Genomic DNA, 19,204 nt, shown 5'->3' with positions numbered 1-19,204 from the left:
CATTGCCGTATCTTTAGCATTTGTCTGTTTTTACGAGGCCAAGCTGCTAGCTCGACGCTCAACCCAGCACGGATGGAAAGCATGTAGGGAGCCAATTAGCAGTTTATGGATGAGTGTTATAAGTTATCAAATCAACACTTTGGTTAACAGATCAGTTTTAGCATTGGGGGATTGATATTAGTGTTTAATCCATCAAAGTTGGATGAATCGCAGCTGTGAATGTATAAATATTAATAGTCAATACTGGCAATAAAAGGATCAATATTAGCTATTAGTAGATCTATGTTATCAGTTATTTGATTAATCTTAACAATTAATGCATTAATTTAGCTGTTGGGTCAACCATGATGACAGATAGATCCATGTCAGCAGTTGATTGGAATGGTGTTAGCAGTTAATGGATTGATGTTCGAAGTTAATGACTCAGAATTAGTAACTAATTGATTAAACTTAGCAATTAACAGTTTTGTGGCATTAATTGATGCTTTGGAGCTAGTGGCTTCTGAATTAATGTTAGCAGTTCATAGATCAATGTCAATAGCTGACAGATCAGTGTTAGTCCACTTGTTGGCAATAAAAAGTGTTAATGAAATCTTTTGTGCTACTGATTGAATCTATCTCTCAGCAAGTCAGAATATTTCCTGATTGCTTTTCCTTTATGAGCAATAGCCTATTATTAGCAACTGCATCTCTAAGTCCAAGAATCCGCTCAAGAACTGGAATAGGCTTCAAATAGCAACTAGGCCTCAGGTGCTAGATCCTGAGGCATCATGCCCAGATTGCCCTTTAAAGTGCCAAAATATATTTTTTAATGGAGAAAAATAAATCAAATTAATGAAAGCAGTTTATTTGAAATTACCTTCATACTGCACATTGGCAATCCTAATCAAATGCCGAGCACAAAACTGAGGAGCCAGACTCGAAGTGTATCAGATCCCTCAGTTCAGCACATCAGTGGTGTGACCAGCAACAGAGTGAGATATCAGCCATCTATAACTTTTGCATTTCAATGTGTGTGATGGATATTCATTGTCCAAGGCTTGGGAGGCCTTTTAGCCAAGCTTGGCTTTCTAACAAGGCAGTTGACTCTTCTGGGGTGAAAGAGTGTTTTAGAGTAAGTTAAACCCCCAACAAATATTCCTTGCTCAGCTTCTTATCATAAACAAGAACCAGTCTTGAGTTCTTATTGTAAGTTGCAAGTAATAATCAGTCTGAAGTTAAAAAGACAGCTTTGCAAACAAACAGTGCTGTCTACAGAGCACAGGCTGCTGGCCCACAGCACAGGGCTGGCTGCCCAGGAGATGCAATGTAAGACAATAGAGTTATGTTAATTGAGCCTGGGATCTCTGTTTCTAGACGCTTTTAGACTGTCTCTGTGCATTTTCCAACAAAGGTATCCGAAAATAAAAATCACGTGTGTGAAATCATCAAGTAGCAAAATGCAGGATAAGTGTTAGAGAGCAGTCAGGCTTGTTAGGAATGGTCAAGGAACAACACGAGGAATGACAGAAAGACAGGATTACTAGAATCCATTCCTCTGCATACATGAAACACTGGCATAGGAAGGAGTTAATATTTAAGGTTGAAGATTGGTTGTGACTGGCCCCCATAATACTTCATAATAGTTTCTTTCAGAATACTCTCAATATGATATTTAATGCCACTATTTGTTTGGGTGCTTTGCAACATAAATTATTTTTAAATTGTATTTGCTTTATAGATCATACCCACACAGTTCCATTGTTCTGTTCCACCCACGACATGAGACAGAAAAGGGAATTTGTGCAGAGATAAGCACACATGCCATTATGTGCGGAGTCTTTTCTATTCTCAGAATGGAGTTAACTCCAAGACAGGTGCAGGCAAACAAAATGATGGCAAAGGGTCATGCCTATTAGGAACCAAGATGTCAGCTTTGGTTATAGTAGCTGCCATTCTCTGAGACTGCAGGTAATTCATTCAAACCTCTGTTCAGGGCACAGGAAAATAATGTCAATCAACATCACTGGTGATGGAAACGCTAATCTGCATTTACTCCTGTTAGAAAATTCCATTTGACTTCTCAGCTGGACTCAAGAGATTCCATGTAAATACTTGGAGACAAGATGGAGAATTCCTCCACTGACTTGACCAAAGTTTGAGTTTGAAGAAGTAATAATAGAGTTAAAATTATTTACCTCTTTTCTGTTTGTGGGACATTTCAATAGTGACATTTTATGTGCAAATTTCTGTCTTTTCCTTTTTTACAACAACGTCACAACTCTAAAAAATACTTTTACCAGGTGTGAGGGAATTTGGGAGATCCAATGATGGAAAATACACCATAAAATCAAATGTTAGACTGGAATGGCTTGACTGAGTAGGCAGCAATATTCGTATGCCTTTGATAACTGATAACTTAATCCATTGCAACATTATGACTGGATGATAATCTTATGACTATTAAATGATCACAGAATTAACTTCTGCAAAAACTCTTACTATCATGCATGTAATTTCAAAGGGTTGCTCAGTCTTCAGCAGTTTAGATACTATACATGTTCTGAGTCAGCCAGATTTCCTCTTCAATCAGAAGATAGACTAAAAATAATGATTCATCCTGATAGTGTAGTTAGCTTTGCAAGCAATCTCTAATGTTAATGTTCAGTTTTGATGTTGGAGGTTCTAACTGTAAAAAGCAGGCTGGTAGTTTGATTGATTAATGTCATTTCATGGGAGGGTCTGTGCCTTTGGTGCTCTCTATTATGAGCAAATGTATGCATAGCTGATTTGGATCTTGGACAAATATTTTGCAGGGAATAAATTCTGAAGTACAGTTATTAGATCTACTCTGCATGACACCAGGAAAGGAGCTAAGAACTTTTTCTCACTTTGCAAAACTCTTCAGCGTAACTGCCAATTTCATCAGTTTTCTATTCTAGCTTCTTCTCAGATAACACAGCATCTTGCTGTGCTTTGTACCAGCACACAGCAGCATTGCTGAATTGTTACTGATTCTGCTCAGCAGTATTACAACACTGTCACTAATTACTCTCAGTAGAATTATAGCACTGACACTGATAACCCAACACAAAGAAATTAATAGCAATAATACTACAACCTCAATTCCAGCAGTATTGCTGGTTTGTGCCAATTCCAGTGCTGCCACGGAACAGTTCTTAGTAACTTATAAATATCATTGGCATAAGTCTAGTGACTTATATTACTCAATAACTGGTTGGGCTAAATTTTCCGCATATCTATAACCTTACCTGCAGTTGCAAATCTCGACTTCTCATCACTGCCATATTCTTCTCCTCACTAAGCTGTGCGTATCTCATGGCCAAATTGTAATTGTCATCCTTGACTTTCATAAGCTCATCGTTGTAGTTGTTTCTTTCCTCCTTCATCTTGTTGTAACGTTCCTGGAACGTGTGAAGCTCTTGGTTCACCAGCTTGAGCTGTTTCTTCTCATCTTCCAGTTGCTTCATCTTAACCTGCATGTCACATCGCGACACTTCCTTTGCCTTTGTCTGCTGCTGGAGTTTTATCACTTCATTCATCAGGAACTGTGTGAGACCCTCATGTCCTTCCTCTACTGGAATTAAATGCATGATTGTCAATGACAGAAGGCAAGTGCAAGAAAGATTTTTTTAAAATTCCTCCACACTGGTGTCACATTTCCTCAAACATCAATAACAATAGACAATAGGTGCAGGAGTAGGCCATTCAGCCCTTCGAACCAGCACTGCCATTCACTGTGATCATGGCTGATCATCCACAATCAGTACCCTTTTCCTGCCTTCTCCCCATATCCCTTGACTCTGCTATCTTTAAGAGTTTTATCTAACTCTTTCTTGAAAGAATCCAGAGAATTGGCCTCCACTGCCTTCTGCTTAGAGCATTCCACAGAACCACAGCCCTCTGTGTGAAAAAGTTTTTCCTCAACTCCATTCTAAATGGTCTACCCCTTATTCTTAAACTGTGGCCTCTGGTTCTGGACTCCCCCAACATTGGGAACATGTTTCCTGCCTCTAACGTATCCAATACCTTAATAATCTTATATGTTTCAACCAGATCCCCTCTCATCCTTCTAAATTCCAGTGTATACAAGCCCAATCACTCCAATCTTTCAACATATGACAGTCCCGCCATCCCGGGGATTAACCTCATGAACCTACGCTGCACTCCCTCAATAGCAAGAATATCCTTCCTCAAATTTGGAGACCAAAACTGTACACAATACTCCAGGTTCTCATCAGGGCCCTGTACAACTGCAGAAGGACCTCTTTGCTCCTATACTCAACTCCCCTTGTTATGAAGGCCAACATGCCATTCAATTTCTTCACTGCCTGCTGTACTTGCATGCTTACTTTCAGTAACTGATGAACGAGGACACCTAGATCTCATTGTACTTCCCCTTTTCCTAACTTGACACCATTCAGATAGTAATCTGCCTTCCTGTTCTTGCCACCAAAGTGGATAACCTCACATTTATCCACATTAAACTGCATCTGCCATGCATCCGCCCACTCACCCAACCTGTCCAAATCACCCTGCATTCTCATAACATCCTCCTCACATTTCACACTGCCACCCAGCTTTGTGTCATCTGCAAATTTGCTAATGTTACTTTTAATCCCGTCATCTAAATAATTAATGTATATTGTAAATAGTTGCGGTCCCAGCACCAAGCCTTGCTGTACCCCACTAGTCACTGCCCGCCATTCTGAAAAGGACGCCTACTCTTTGTTTCCTGTCTGCCAACCAATTTTCTATCCATGTCAGTACCCTACCCCCAATACCATTTGCTCTAATTTTGCCCACTAACCTCCTATGTGGGACCTTATCAAAGGCTTTCTGGAAGTCCAGGTACACTACATCCACTGGCTTTCCCATGTCCATTTTCATAGTTACATTCTCAAAAAATTCCAGAAGGTTAGTCAAGCATGATTTCCCCTTCGTAAATCCATGCTGACTCGGACCTATCCTGCTACTGCTATCCAAATATGCCGCTATTTCATCTTTTAAAATTGATTCCAGCATCTTCCCCACCACTGATGTCAGACTAACTGGTCTATAATTGCCTGTTTTCTCTCTCCCTCCTTTCTTAAAAAGAGGGATAACATTAGCTACTCTCCAATCCGCAGGAACTGATCCTGAATCTATAGAACATTGGAAAATGATTACCAATGCGTCCACGATTTCTAGAGCCACCTCCTTAAGTACCCTGGGATGCAGACCATCAGGCCCTTCGGATTTATCAGCCTTCAGACCCAACAGTTTACCCAACACCATTTTCTGCCTGATGCGAATTTCCTTCAGTTCCTCTGTTACCCTAGGTCCTCAGGCCACTATTACATCCCTAGTGAAGACAGATCCAAAGTACCTGTTCAGCTCGTCTGCCATTTCCTTGTTCCCCATAATAATTCCACCCGTTTCTGTCTTCAAGGGCCCAACTTTGGTCTTAACTAATTTTTTCCTCTTCACATACCTAAAGAAGCTTTTACTATTCTCCTTTATATTCTTATAACTACCTGAATTTATTCTCAGGGTAATAAAAAGTGTGCCTCAAAAGAGTACTATCAAATTTTAATGCTGACCCAGTTATGAAAATATTAGATTGGTGATGAAAATCTTGATAAAAGATTTGGATTTTAAGAAGAGTTAAGAGAAATGAAGAAGCTTGGAAACGATACTTCAAAGTTTAGGACCTGTTCAGCTTTAGTACAGCAGTAATAAAAAGCAGCGATCAGCCTTGTTTAAAATAAAATTACTTTGATGGAACTCTAACTGATGCAGAATTAGATCTATGATTTGAATTCAAAAATATCCAAACTCCAGTCTTTGTACAACCTATACTTTTGAACAACATCAAATTTACATTTTTGGTTTGTGTTCAACAGCTACCAAATACCATAAACATGAAAAAGGCATTGTTTATTACGAATATTTACTTCCTTCCATTTCTACTGATTTTCATTTTAAAATTTTCTATTTTAACAATGATGGTTCTTGGGCAAGTGGCTTTGAGGGATTGCTAAGCCTAACAGAAGGAAGTTGGTTTAACATTGTTGGAGATATATTTCAATGTGTAACTCAAGTTTGGGTGAAGTTACCGGTATATACCAGTGTGGGTGGCATCCATCATTCAGGACACGCTCCATCTGGGACACTCTCTCTTCTTCTTACTACCAGAGATGAAGTACAGGAGCTTGAAGACCCATACTCAATCATTTAGGAACAATTTTTTCCCCTTCACCTTTAGATTATTGAACAGTCCATGAACACTACCTCATTATTTTTTCACGGCTTATTTATCGCTGTAATTTATCATGAATTTTGTATCTTTGCATTGTACTGCTGTTGCAAAATGACACACTTCATATTACGTAAGTCAATCATAATAAACCTGATTCTGCAATAAGGTGAAATAGCTAATACAAATAACTCAAAACAGTTCACGTTTCATTTATATTAATTCAACTTGTTTATATTATTGAAATCACTAAACCCTAACAGCTTCTGTTAATTGCAGAATCATAGAATGACTACACACAGAGATCTTTTGGTCTCTTTTTTAATCATGCTAGCTCTTGGGTAGGTTTATAGAAATCTAATGTTTCTGCTCTTTCCTCTTAACAAGTTCAAAATACATTGAACACTAAGGTTCCTTTGCATTCAAAACAAGACCTTAATTGGGCTTAGCAATAGCGCAGAGGAGTATTGCTCTAATTCCCGAGAGTAGTACTCAGTTTTTAGGGTAACATTTAGTTTAATCCAGTAACGTCAACAGTCTACTCTTGATCAACTTAAGTATATACAGGATAGAAAAAGAAATAGTTAACCTGTAGTATGCAACACAAAATATATCCATTTAAGTGCAATAATCTAATGGTTTAAAAGAGAGTTGCTTTGCAAGTAATGAAAATAAAAGTTAAGTAAGTATAATCGCTTTACCTACTATTGTAGAGAATCTCCGTGTGGGCTCCTTTCCAGTGACCAGCTTGTACAGTTCTGGATAATAGAACTCCAGACTCTCCAGAAAAACAACATATCCTCTCTGCCCTTTTGTTTGAAGGATATCTAGCAAACGGCCTTTGGAAAGAAAAATTAAATGAGGCTTGAATTTTATTATTTTCTCACTCACTCAATTTTATTTACTCCCAGAGACAAGAGCTGGGAATTTTCATAGATATATGATATTACAGATCATCTTCACTGATCAATAAACACAGATCATATCAGATGGATTTATTCAATTTCCATTGCAGGGTAAGGTGGATTAAGAAATAGTAAAGCAAGACACTGATAAGCCTCTTTATGGTATTTGTTTTATTGGTGAATTTCTCATTTACTTCAAATTACAATTAGAAGTGTGTGATACTGTGCACCACAGTGGATTACAGAGACCCAGTTGCTAAGATCATGGAGCCTCAGGGTGCTGTTCTTGACATTTGTTTTTGGAGAAATCCATTGACTTCATCCAGCATCTAAGCCAAAAGAAATTCCACTCCTTCAGCTTTCACCTGGTGGATGACAATAGACAATTAACTAACGTGTCCCTGCTTGCAGTCATCATGCCTTCATTTGATGAAAGTGCATGGTACCACTGGCATTGAACCACCAGGTGGCTACTGAGCAATGAAGACAGTTCAATGACCCATTGACTCACATCTTCAGTCTGCACCCACAAACACATCTACAGCATAATTATAACGCAAAATATGCTGCAGTACTGAAGCAGTAATGCAATACTTGCACAACATGGACTTTGTAAAGAGCACTGCAACATTTGGCAGAGGCAGATGTCAAGATTCATGGTGGAGTGTTATGTCCTTTATTACTTGCCATACAGAGGAGAAAATCCTTGATAATGGCTGTACTACAAACCATGCTTCAAGGCGGAAAAGAGTTGCAGCAATTAGCATTGCTCCCTCACTGTTACAATGACCTGCATTCAATTCTGACCTCTGTGCTGTGTGGTATTTGCATCTTTCCCTATGACTTCAGGCCCTCCTGTTTCCTCCAACATGCTAAGTTCATCTGGCTGGCAAGTTAATTGGCTACTGTAAATTACTGTAAGTGGGTGGAAGGAGAATTGGGTGAGAGTGGTGGATTGTATTGTATGAATACTAGTTTGTCATGAAGGGGACAGTGGTCCAAGGGCCTGTTTATTTCCCTGACTCTCACAAGTATCTTAGGTGCAGGAGGAAGGGAGGAGGCAACCACACAACCCCTTCTGTCAAGAAGAATCATCTCAGTGTGTAGCCAAGAACTGCAATGTCACTTTCATGTTCATAATTGATTTGCTTCCCTCTGCCACTGAACTCCATATAAAAACTGAAAGCTCCACAAAATAAACATTCCATAATACCATAAGGTATAAGAGCACAATTAGGCCATTTGACCCATCAAGTCTGCTCCACCATTTCATTCAGTCATGGCTGATCCATTTTCCCTCTCGGCCCCAATCTCCTGCCTTTTCTCATTTCTTTTCATGCCAATCAAGAATTCCAAACTAATCAAATCACAGCACATTGGACATAAGAATTATCATTACTAGTGTATTTCTTCAATATCTATTTTCAATGTTCCTTTGCCTTTCAAGTGCTCCCACATGATGATGCACCAGTGGATGTAGCTAAAGGAAAGCCACAAAGATGAACAGAAGATTGGCTGACAGGCAGAAGCAAGGAGAGGGAATAAAAGGGGCCTTTAGTGGTTGGCTCCCAGTGACCGGTGGTGTCCTCAGAGTTGGAATTTTGTCTGCTTCTTTCCAGGTTGTATGTTAGTGCTCTCAATAACAGATTTGATGGCTTTATGGCCATCAAGTAGGTGGAGGGGCAGGTAGTGTTGAAGAAACAAAGAGTCTGCAGAAAGATTTGGACAGCTTATGGAATACAGTGTAAGGAGTAGTATGGTCATACACTTCGTTTGAAGTAAAGAATGCATAAACTGTTTTCCAAAAAGGGAGTGAATTCAGAAATTGCAGGTACAAAGGAATTTGGGAGTCAGAATGCAGGATTCCCTGATGTCAATCTTTAGGTTACAAGCAAAGATGTAATGCTAAGGCTTTATAAAGATTTGGTCAGACCACACTTCAAAGCTCAAAGTAAATTTATTATCAAAGTACATACATGGCCCCATGTACAAACCTGAGATTCATTTTCTTGCAGGCATACACAGAAAATCCAAGAGTGCTGGCATTTGAGGGGGTCCAAAGACAAGAATGATCTCAAGAATGAAAGGGTTAATGTCTGAGGAATGATTGATAGATCTGGGCTTGTACTCACTGGAGTTTACAAGAATGGGGGGGGGAGAAATTCCCATTGAAACCTAATGAATATTGAAAAGCCAAGATAATGTGGAGAAGATGTTCCCAGTAGAGGGAGAGACTAGGACTGGAGGAGTACCGCCTCAAAATAGAAGGATGTTCCTCCAGAACAGGGGTTCCCAACCTTTTTATGCCAGGGGTCTACAGAGGAGTCTATGGACCCCAGTGTGGGAACCCTTCCTCTAGCACAAAGATGAGGATGAATTTCTTTAGCCAGAGAATGGTAAATTCGTGGAATGCATTTACACAGACAGCTGTGGAGGCCAAGTCATTGGGTATATTTAAAGCAGAGACTGAAAGATTGTAGATTAGTAAGGGCTTCAAAGATTATGGGGAGAAGCCATGAGAATGGGATTGAGAGGTAAAGTAAATCAACCAGGATCGGATGATGGAGCAGACTCAATGGGCCAAATGGCCTGTTACTGCTCCTATAGTATGTCTTCTGGTCTTATAACTGGAAGAAGGCCATTGGCTCCCGTGTAAGTGACTTCTGATAGATTTGGGAGATTACTTTAGAGCCCAAAAGACTACACTGCGTACACTGTAATCCTCAACCTGGAAACAGAAGAGTGAGGGTCTCATTCTGTACTTCCATTGCAGCATGTGTAGATGTTGGGTGTTGGCTGCCTGTGCTCAACTAGAAGACTAAGTTTCTAGTTTGGGTGCACACGTGTTGTAACATTTTTGGCTACGAATTTCACACTTTAAGGCACTGGCTCCAAGCACTATGACTGGCCTAATATCAAGCTGTTACTGAATCCAATTTTGCTGATAGGCTTCCCAGTGCAGGCTAAAGTTTACTGTGTGCTCAGTCTGCACCACCTAAATCCTCTTCTGAGTCCTTTGTAGCAGAATACTTCAGCAGTCTTGTCCTCCTATAATCTGGCATCTTTGGTATATTTTTGTCCTTCTCTGATTGGTGGCTATTTGTGCCTGAAGTCCACCACGTCTAAATCCCACATCTATGTTTCCATTAAAAATATGCATAGTCAGTATCTGAGGTGGCAAAACCAGCTGGTGTGTGGCTTCTTGCAACTCCTCCGCTGCCTGGCTCAGTCCGAGCGCTTGGAAAGGCACAAGAAAAACATTGTAGTGAGGGAAGAAACTAAGGAATGCGTGTTGGACTGTGTACAAACATCAGAAAATCCATGGACCGAGGTGGGGTCAGAATGTGAGAAAAAGGATTCGATATGATGACCCCAATGCTTTTATCCACCCACTAGCCCTAAACTAATCCGAATGGGACTCTGTCTGACAGTTGGGCACAACCCAGTCTCCAATCTTCTTGAGCCTCTTAATCATCAGTTCAGCGTCTTGCTCTGTCAGTATTCACAGGGGATCAGGGCAATGGTAACTCAAATAACCACACTTACAACAGTGCAGAAGGTCACCTCTGGATGTACAACACGTCAAACCTTGAAGTGGATGGGTAGTGGAGAAGACCACGAACATACACCCAGTGGCCACAGGAGGTACCTAATAAAGTGCTCACTGACTGGATACCAACGTGCAATGACATTCAGTGTTTGCATGAAACTCACAGAGTGAACAGCATGCACAGCGATAATCAATACAAACACAACAATAAATTTTACACCCTGCTCTCTTCCAAGTTGTGTCATTCTTCATCATTCCCTTGGTTGGATTCAGTCATAGAATAACTGACAACTTTCAATCAGGCATTGTTCATTCCCTTTAAAATATACCGCCTCACTTTAAGCCCAGCAAGAATCAAAGTGAACCAGTGGGAAAGGGCTCCCACATTAGCAGCAATGGTAGTGTTGGCTATGGTGTTGAACTCATTATAGTACGCAGCACACTAAAAATAATTGATGTTCTGCCTATACTCCAGTCAGTGAGTGGCCATTATATATGCCGAAAAATCGCTGTTTATTTTCAAGGGCAATTGAATTTAGCACCAATAATTTATTTTACAGCAAATATCTTTTTTTCCCAAAGCAAACAGAAACTGTTGCCTTTTAAGCAGTCTCCAAAAATGATTGGACCTACTGCAATCTCCCAATAAAATGCAAAATTATTTCTCCAACAAAATGGAGTGAAATAATAGAAATATATGCATAAGAATTGATGCAATAGAAACGATGAGCATAATCTCAGCATTTACAGCACTGGATGATTGATTGGGAAAGTGCACAGTTACCTCAGTTCTTGCCACATGTGTCATTGGATGTAGTCAGTCCCACAAGTACATTTGCACAGTTTGTCTGAAGGGCAAGACATTCATTTTTTGCTGTGAATCAGGTGATATGGAGAAAGACTGAAAAGAAGCTCAGCTATTTAAGTCTTCAGAAGCTGCTCTAACCATAATGGATACCCAGAAGCAGCTAATCCTACAAGTCTGCGAAGAACCATCGGAAGGGAAAGCATGCAACGGAAAAGCTTCCAGTTGAGATAAGACCAGAACTCCTAATAAAGTCTATTTTTTCTTGTTTAAGGTGCAGCAAGCCTTTGAATACGTGGAGAAAGAGAAGAACATATAGCAAAGCTCTGTACTGGAGGAACATACGACAATAAATACCTGGGGAAAATAATTAATTGCCAAAAAAGATATGACGATATTATAACTTATTCAACAGCACTTTGAAAACCTATGATCTCAACACCAAGCACAAGGCAGCAGGTGCACTTGAACATCATCACTCTGTTTAAATTATAAGACGATAAGACAATAAGATGAAGGAGCAGAACTTGGCCACTCGGCCAATCAAATCTGCTCCTCCATTCCATCATGGCTGATTTATTATCCCTCTCAACCTCATTCTCCTGCCTTCTCCCCACTACCTTTGACATCCTGGCTAACCTGGCTATCAACCTATGCTTCAAATATACTGAATGACTTGACCTGCACAGTCGCCTGTGGCAATGAATTCCACAGATTCATTACCCTTTGGCTAAAGAAATTCCTCCTCATCTCTGTTCTTTATGGACATTCCTCTATTCTGAGGTTGTTCCCTCTGGTCCTAGACTCCCCCATTATATGAAACATCCTCTCTACATCCACTCTGTCCAGGCCTTTCAATATTTGATAGGTTTCAATGAGATAAAACCTAATTTTTCTGAACTCCACAAATAAAGGGACAGAGCCATTTAAAACACTCCCCATATGTTAACCCTTTCACTCCCAGAATAATTCTCGTAAACCACTTCTGGCCACTCTCCGATGCCAGCACATCTTTTCTTAGATAAGGGGCCAAATCTGCTCATAATACTCCAAGTATGACCTAACCAATGTCTTATAACAGCCTCGGCATCTCATTCTTACTCTTATATTCTGGTCCTCTTGAAATGAATGCTCACATTAACATTTGCCTTCCTTACCACTGACTCAACCCGCAAGTTAGCCTTTTTTATGCCATGGACCAATACCATTAAGCCACGAGTCCATGGACGCCAGGTTGGGAACACGAGATAGGGAATCTTGCACAAGAGCTCCCAACTCCCTTTGCACCTCTAATGTTTGAATTTTCTCCCTATTTAGAAAACAGTCTACACCTTTATTCTTCTACCAAATTGCGTGACCATACACTTCCCTGCACAAGATTCCATCTGCTATTTGTTTGCCCATTCTTCCTCTGTAGACTCCCTGCTTCCTCAACACTACCTGCTCCTCCACATATCTTCATATCATCTTCAAACTTGGCCATAAAGCCATCAATTCCATCATTCAAATCAGTAACATACAGTATACCATGAAAAGAACCAGTCACAACACCAGCCCCTACGGAACAACACTTGCTACTGGCAGCCAACCAGAATAGGCCCCCTTTATTCTGATGCTTTGCCACCTGCCAATCAGCCAAGCTTTTATTCATACTAATATCTTTCCTGTAATACCATTAGCTCTTATCTTGTAAAGCAGCCCCATATGCAGCACCTTGTCAAAGACCTTCTGAAAATCCAAGTAAACAACATACACTAACTCTCCTTTGTCTATTCTGCCTGTCATTTCCTCAAAGAATTCCAGCAGATCTGACAGGCAAGATTTCATCTGAAGGAAACATGCTGACTTTGGCCTACTTTATCACTCGCCTCCAAATACCTTCAAACCTCATCCTTAGTAATGAACTCCAACATCTTCCCCGCCATTGATGTCAGGATAACATCATTTGAACATAACATGATTTTCTGTCACGGTCAGGTCCATTAACTCCTCATTCCAGTTATTTCCTTTTCCCCGTGGTCCATCGGGTGCCTTGATTAAGGCACCTATTTCCCATCCGAGCCGGGGGAGCATAAAAGCTCCGGCTTACAGCTGCTCGGTGCTGGACCGGCACCTGAGCAAGTGCAGTTGTGCCTGATTCCGGTCTCCGTTTATTGTGGACTCTAAGTGGCTCCGGTGCCCGGGGTTGCTTTGTGGATTCAGTCGTTTTCGTGTCCAGCTGAGTAGCCGGCTGTTTGCCGCCACTCCGAGCCAAAGGTACGAATTCTGCCATTTCCGTGGCCAGCTGAGATTTGCTGGCTGGTGGCCGCTTCTCCGAGCTGAGATTCGAATGAACTGTCGTGGTTTGGATTTCGTTGTCTCGTATCCAGCTGAGTAAGCAGGCCGTTGGCTGCTTCTCAAATGGACTGTCATTGCTTTGTCGTCTCGTATCCAGCTGAGTAGGCAGGCCGTTTGCCACTACTCAAATGGACTGTTGTTGTTTTGTTGTTTCGTATCCTGCTGAGTAGGCAGGCAGTTTGTCGTTACTCGAATGGACTATCGTTGTTTTGTCATTCTAAGTCCGAGTCCAAGTCTAAGTCCAGGCTCTGTCTCCGAGCCCAAGTTCAAGTCCAGAGTCCAAGCCCAAGCCCATGCCCAAGCCCAAGACCAGGTCTAAGTCCTGGCTCTGTGTCCGAGACCAAGTCCAAGTCCTGGTTCCGTATCTGAGTCCAATTCCAAGTCCAGGTTCCGAGTCCAAGTCCAAGTCCAGGCTTTGTGTCTGAGTCCAAGTCCAAGTCCAGGTTTTACCGGGTTGTTATCCAACGTTCATGTCTATGTTCGCTTTTTATCTTCTTGGTAGCTCTAGCCTTCTTGGTAGGTATCAATAAATACATTTCTGTTTATTCTACCTCTGTGCCTGTGTCCTGCACTTGGGTCTGCTCCCGCCCCCACTCCTTGTAACATTTTCCCAATCTACTTGCATATTGAAATTTCCCCATGACTATTGTAACATTGCTCTTATTGCATCCCTTTTCTACTTTCTATTGGAATTTATATCCCTCATCCTGCATATTGTTTGGAGGCCTGTATATAACTCTCATCAGGGTCTTTTTACCCTTGCACAATATCCCAATACAATTCCACTATCTTATTATGCCTACTGAATAGCACTGTAAAAGCATCTTTACCATAGGGCCTACAGTGGTGAAAGGTTGTTCATCATTGGCTTCTGATGAGCCATAATGTTGGTTTTGCCATATATAACAAATCTCAAGAATAAATAAAACAATGCATTTTCTCTCATTAAAACAGACTGTTCTTATTTGACATAAAGCAGTAGGAACATGATATTTATTGAGTAGCACAACTGAAAACGTTTAGAAAGATAATTGAAAGTACTTACTTGTTCTGTTAATTTTGGACTGCAGCATGTGTGAATTTAGAACCTCATCTTCATCCTGTTCATCGATGACTTTGCACTGTCGAAGGTAAGGTGTTAGCTTGGCTGGATTAATGTATCGGCTGAGGACATGGCGGTTACACTCGACATTCTCCCACACTGTATCTTCCTCAGTCAGGCTGCTGAAGTTCTCTGCCTCTGAACTACAGATGTTCATCTCCTGACCTAGAAAGCAAGATATTTAAAACTGTTGAAAATTTGCCAGATTGATCTTCAAAGTGTCGCACTGGATCTGTTAGTGGGAAACTAAATGGTCAGAATTTGCAGCACAACTATCTCAACCATCATCAATTGTACAACTTCAGGTCTTGCTTACAAGCTGATCTTATGCAATTCCTTTCTTGAGGACTAATGTCATATCAGTAAAATCCCTGCTGGAAGTCTGTTCTATAAATCAGCTACACTCCAGTAATTACACACACTCTAATCATCAGTATTAAAGTCAATTTATGTTTTCTTGAAATCCTCTTATTTTGCTAGCAAATTAGCTTCCAGTTATATTTACAATTGAATCTTAGAGCATTAAAATAATTATATCTAAAATGGCTTTTCATATTTGCAATCCAAAATTAGCTATGTTGCCCTATTCTATCTCCAAACCCTGTACTTTTCTTGATACAATTAACTATGTCTTATTTCCTTAGGACAATATTAGATATGTTACTTGCTTTCAATGTAAAATTATTGCAACATCAGCATAAAAATAACAGTAATTTCACTACTGATTCCTTTTATAATTTTTTTAAAGACCTTAATTACATTTGTGTATTCTTTCTGAAAGAGTACTCCACTTCTGGTCCCGAGCCTTCGAAATTCCTCATCCTCATGTATGTACATGCCTCATACCTTTGAAAATTACCTTTTTGATGTCAAGTTCCACTGCCCTTTTTACTTATCGTGTATCAGATATTGAAATTCTCTGATAGAAAAATATTCTCTTCATTTTCCATTTCAATCTTTTTCAATGGTTAGTAATTCCCTCCTTGTGGAAGCACCCACTTAAGGAAATAAATCTTCTTAATGTATTTGATTAAAACCTCAATTAGGTCATATATCCAACTCTTTCCTCAACGATTTTTTTTCTGAAAAACTCCCTGTATCAAAAACCTACAAAATTGGCATGTTCTAAGCTATACATATGCTTAGACTGATAAATTTCAATGAAATTTATAAATAAATAAATGAAAAATTTCAAGTAAGTTGTGATTACTGCTATTTGTTCCACTACCACACTTACTGAAAATGTTTTAATAGGGCTTAGAACTTTTCCAATTTCAGCTTTGTGAGCTTATGGTTGTTTTATGCCTCAAAGATTTATGTCCTTTCTTGTTCAAATGAATTACAAGACTTTTATTGTTCATGGGTATCTGCCTTTACACTGAATACAAGGAATAGGTTTAATTCAAGCTTTTTATAACCCTTTGAACCCTTGAATTCACGAATGTATATCTTTGGATTGATTGTTATTGCTCAATAATGATGACCAGTTAGACTGGCACAGATCCATTAGATCTCATATAACCATGGTTGCAGGCAGACAGGCCTCATTCTAAATACCATATAGCTCTCCCTCAGTACTCTTCTTCAATGTCAACCAACAATATATGTCAAAGCTTGGAGCAGAGCTCGAATCCATGATCTTCTGCCTCAGATGACATCACCAACTCAGACAGGCTGACACAAAATAAGTGGCCCAGTTCTTTGATGAGATATATTTCCTTCTACTATTTCTGCATGTTTCTTTCTCTCTTAACAGTTGATATTACCAAGAAAGCAAAAATAAAACAGAATATACTGGAAAAGTTTAATGGACAAGTCTGCAACAGTGAAGACAGAAAGAGTTTACTGGATTGAAAAAATACAACCTATTTACTCAGCGAGAGTTACTGAGAAATTCAAGTAATTAGAAAAAGCCATAAAAGTTCAGCGGAATGGTGCTTCATACGTAAAACAAATTGTTTTTCTCTCCATTGACACGGCTTGCATTTCTGATTATTTCCAGAATTTTCAGTTTTTATTTTAGGTTTATTTTGTCAAAAGAGAGAGATAAAATATTGTCAGGACTCCACTACTAATACTAAAAACTAACCATTACCTACTGTCTAAACTTGACCTGGAATCCTATTATTTCAGGAATGGTTTCAGCTGTGAAGTACATTCAGTGACCACTTTATTTGATACTTCCTATATCTAATGAAGTGGCAACTGATTGTTCATAGTCTTCTGCTGCTGTGGCCCATCCACTCCAAGGTTCGACATGTAGTGCATTTAGCACACCACTGTTCTAACACATGGTTATTTGAGTTACTGTTGCCTTCCTGTCAATGTGAACCAACCTGGCCTTTCTCCCTTGACTTCTCTCATTAATAAGACATCTTGACCCACAGAACTGCTGCTCAATGGATGTTTTGTGCATTTTCTCTGTAAATTCTGGAGATTATTTTGCGTGAAAATCCCAGGAGATTGGCAGATACTCAAACCACTCCATCTGGCACCAGCAAGCATTCCACAGTCAAAGTCACATAGATCACATTTCTTCCCAATCCTGACATTTGGTCTGAACATCAACTGAACCTCTTCATCATGTCTGCATGCTTTAGTACATTGAGGTGCTACCACATAATTGGCTGATTAAGTATTTGTATTAGCAAGCAGGTACTTAACAAAGTGGCCACCGAGTGTAATTTGAAAGATTCTGAAGTCATGACACTCTGTCTTTACTGGTTAATCTTTCTTTTTAATCCCCCCCACATGTGCCTGGGTTTTTCCTGCAGAAAGAGAACTGATGCTGTGCAGCACATCCAACTGCATCCACAAAACATTATGATCTATTGAATTCACATCAATAAAGGATCCAAGAAGAGAATGAACTCTTGCCAACAAATAACAATATAACAATTACAGCATGGAAACAGGCCATCTCGGCCCTTCTAGTCCGTGCCGAACGCTTACTCTCACCTAGTCCCACCGACCTGTACTCAGCCCATAACCCTCCATTCCTTTCCTGTCCATATAGCTATCCAATTTTTCTTTAAATGACAATATCGAACCTGCCTCTACCACTTCTACTGGAAGCTCGTTCCACACAGCCACCACTCTCTGAGTAAAGAAGTTCCCCCTCGTGTTACCCCTAAACTTTTGCCCCCTAACTCTCAACTCATGTCCTCTTGTTTGAATCTTCCCTACTCTCAGTGGAAAAAGCCTATTCATGTCAACTCTATCTATCCCCCTCATAATTTTAAATACCTCTATCAAGTCCCCCCTCAACCTTCTACACTCCAAAGAATAAAGACCTGACTTGTTCAACCTTTCTCTCTAACTCAGATGCTGAAACCCAGGTAACATTCCAGTAAATCTTCTCTGTACTCTCTCTATTTTGTTGACATCTTTCCTGTAATTCGGTGACCAGAACTGTACACAATACTCCAAATTTGGCCTTACCAATGCCTTGTACAATTTTAACATTACATCCCAACTCCTATACTCAATGCTCTGATTTATAAAGGGCAGCATACCAAAAGCTTTCTTCACTACCCTATCCACATGGGATTCCACCTCCAGGGAACTATGCACGATTATTCCTAGATCCCTCTGTTCTACTGTATTCTTCAACGCCCTACCATTTACCATGTATGTCCTATTTTGATTAGCACCTCACACTTATCAGCATTAAAATGCACAGCCTTCGTGCAAAGAAAACTCAGGACTACATAAAACAACTGGAAATTACATTTTCTTCATTCTGTGAAAAAAGTTGCTTATTCTTTTGTATAAAATCCAGAGTCCACTATTCCAATACTCTTCTGGTTTTTCTTCAGACATCCAACCTCAAAGTTAATCTTATTTCCATATTCTTCTTTTTTAAAACTAAGTTCAAATTTTTCAAGGGCCATTGTAGAATTTGAACTCGGAGGTACTTCTGAAAAATAGTTGCTAGCAAAACTATTATAAGAATGACTAAATAACAGTGTGTAATCTTCTCAGGAAATGATCTTCATTGTATGAAGACAACATAACTCTAATGGGGGAGAAAACAACCATTTCGAAGACCATTCAATCAGCCAGTGGGAGTTCAGAATCCTTTGTTTATTCTATGCAGTTCAAGGATTAACTGATGATTTAATTCGGCGGTTTGAGAAAGTGAGGAAAACAGAGGCCGAACTGCAGAAAGCGTCAGAAGCTGTCTGGTCCAGGAAAATATTGAAATTAATGTAGGCACATGTTACAATTGTAAACTGAAGCTGTGCTGTCAGAAGGAAACTGCAGC

The 19,204-nt window shown here is 39.9% G+C and overlaps 1 protein-coding gene across 2 annotated transcripts in view; it reads right to left on the bottom strand.

Annotated features, from left to right (window-relative positions):
• The window catches only part of card11 (caspase recruitment domain family, member 11), a 328,314-nt gene that overhangs the window by 167,570 nt on the left and 141,540 nt on the right, over positions 1–19,204 (bottom strand). The window contains exons 2-4 of one of the 2 annotated variants that reach the window (XM_063058962.1): positions 14,881–15,102; positions 6,940–7,077; positions 3,252–3,577 (exon numbers count right to left, since the gene is read on the bottom strand). In XM_063058962.1, coding sequence (XP_062915032.1) covers positions 3,252–3,577; positions 6,940–7,077; positions 14,881–15,102 — 686 coding nt within the window. The remainder of the gene's footprint in view (positions 1–3,251; positions 3,578–6,939; positions 7,078–14,880; positions 15,103–19,204) is intronic. The other variant, XM_063058964.1, reaches the window with a different exon arrangement.

The sequence above is a fragment of the Mobula hypostoma genome, chromosome 9 (genome assembly GCF_963921235.1).
Source record: "Mobula hypostoma chromosome 9, sMobHyp1.1, whole genome shotgun sequence".
Lineage (NCBI taxonomy): Eukaryota > Metazoa > Chordata > Chondrichthyes > Myliobatiformes > Myliobatidae > Mobula > Mobula hypostoma.
The sequence above is the reverse complement of the archived record's forward strand: the minus strand, read 5'-3'. Positions and strand labels throughout refer to the sequence as shown.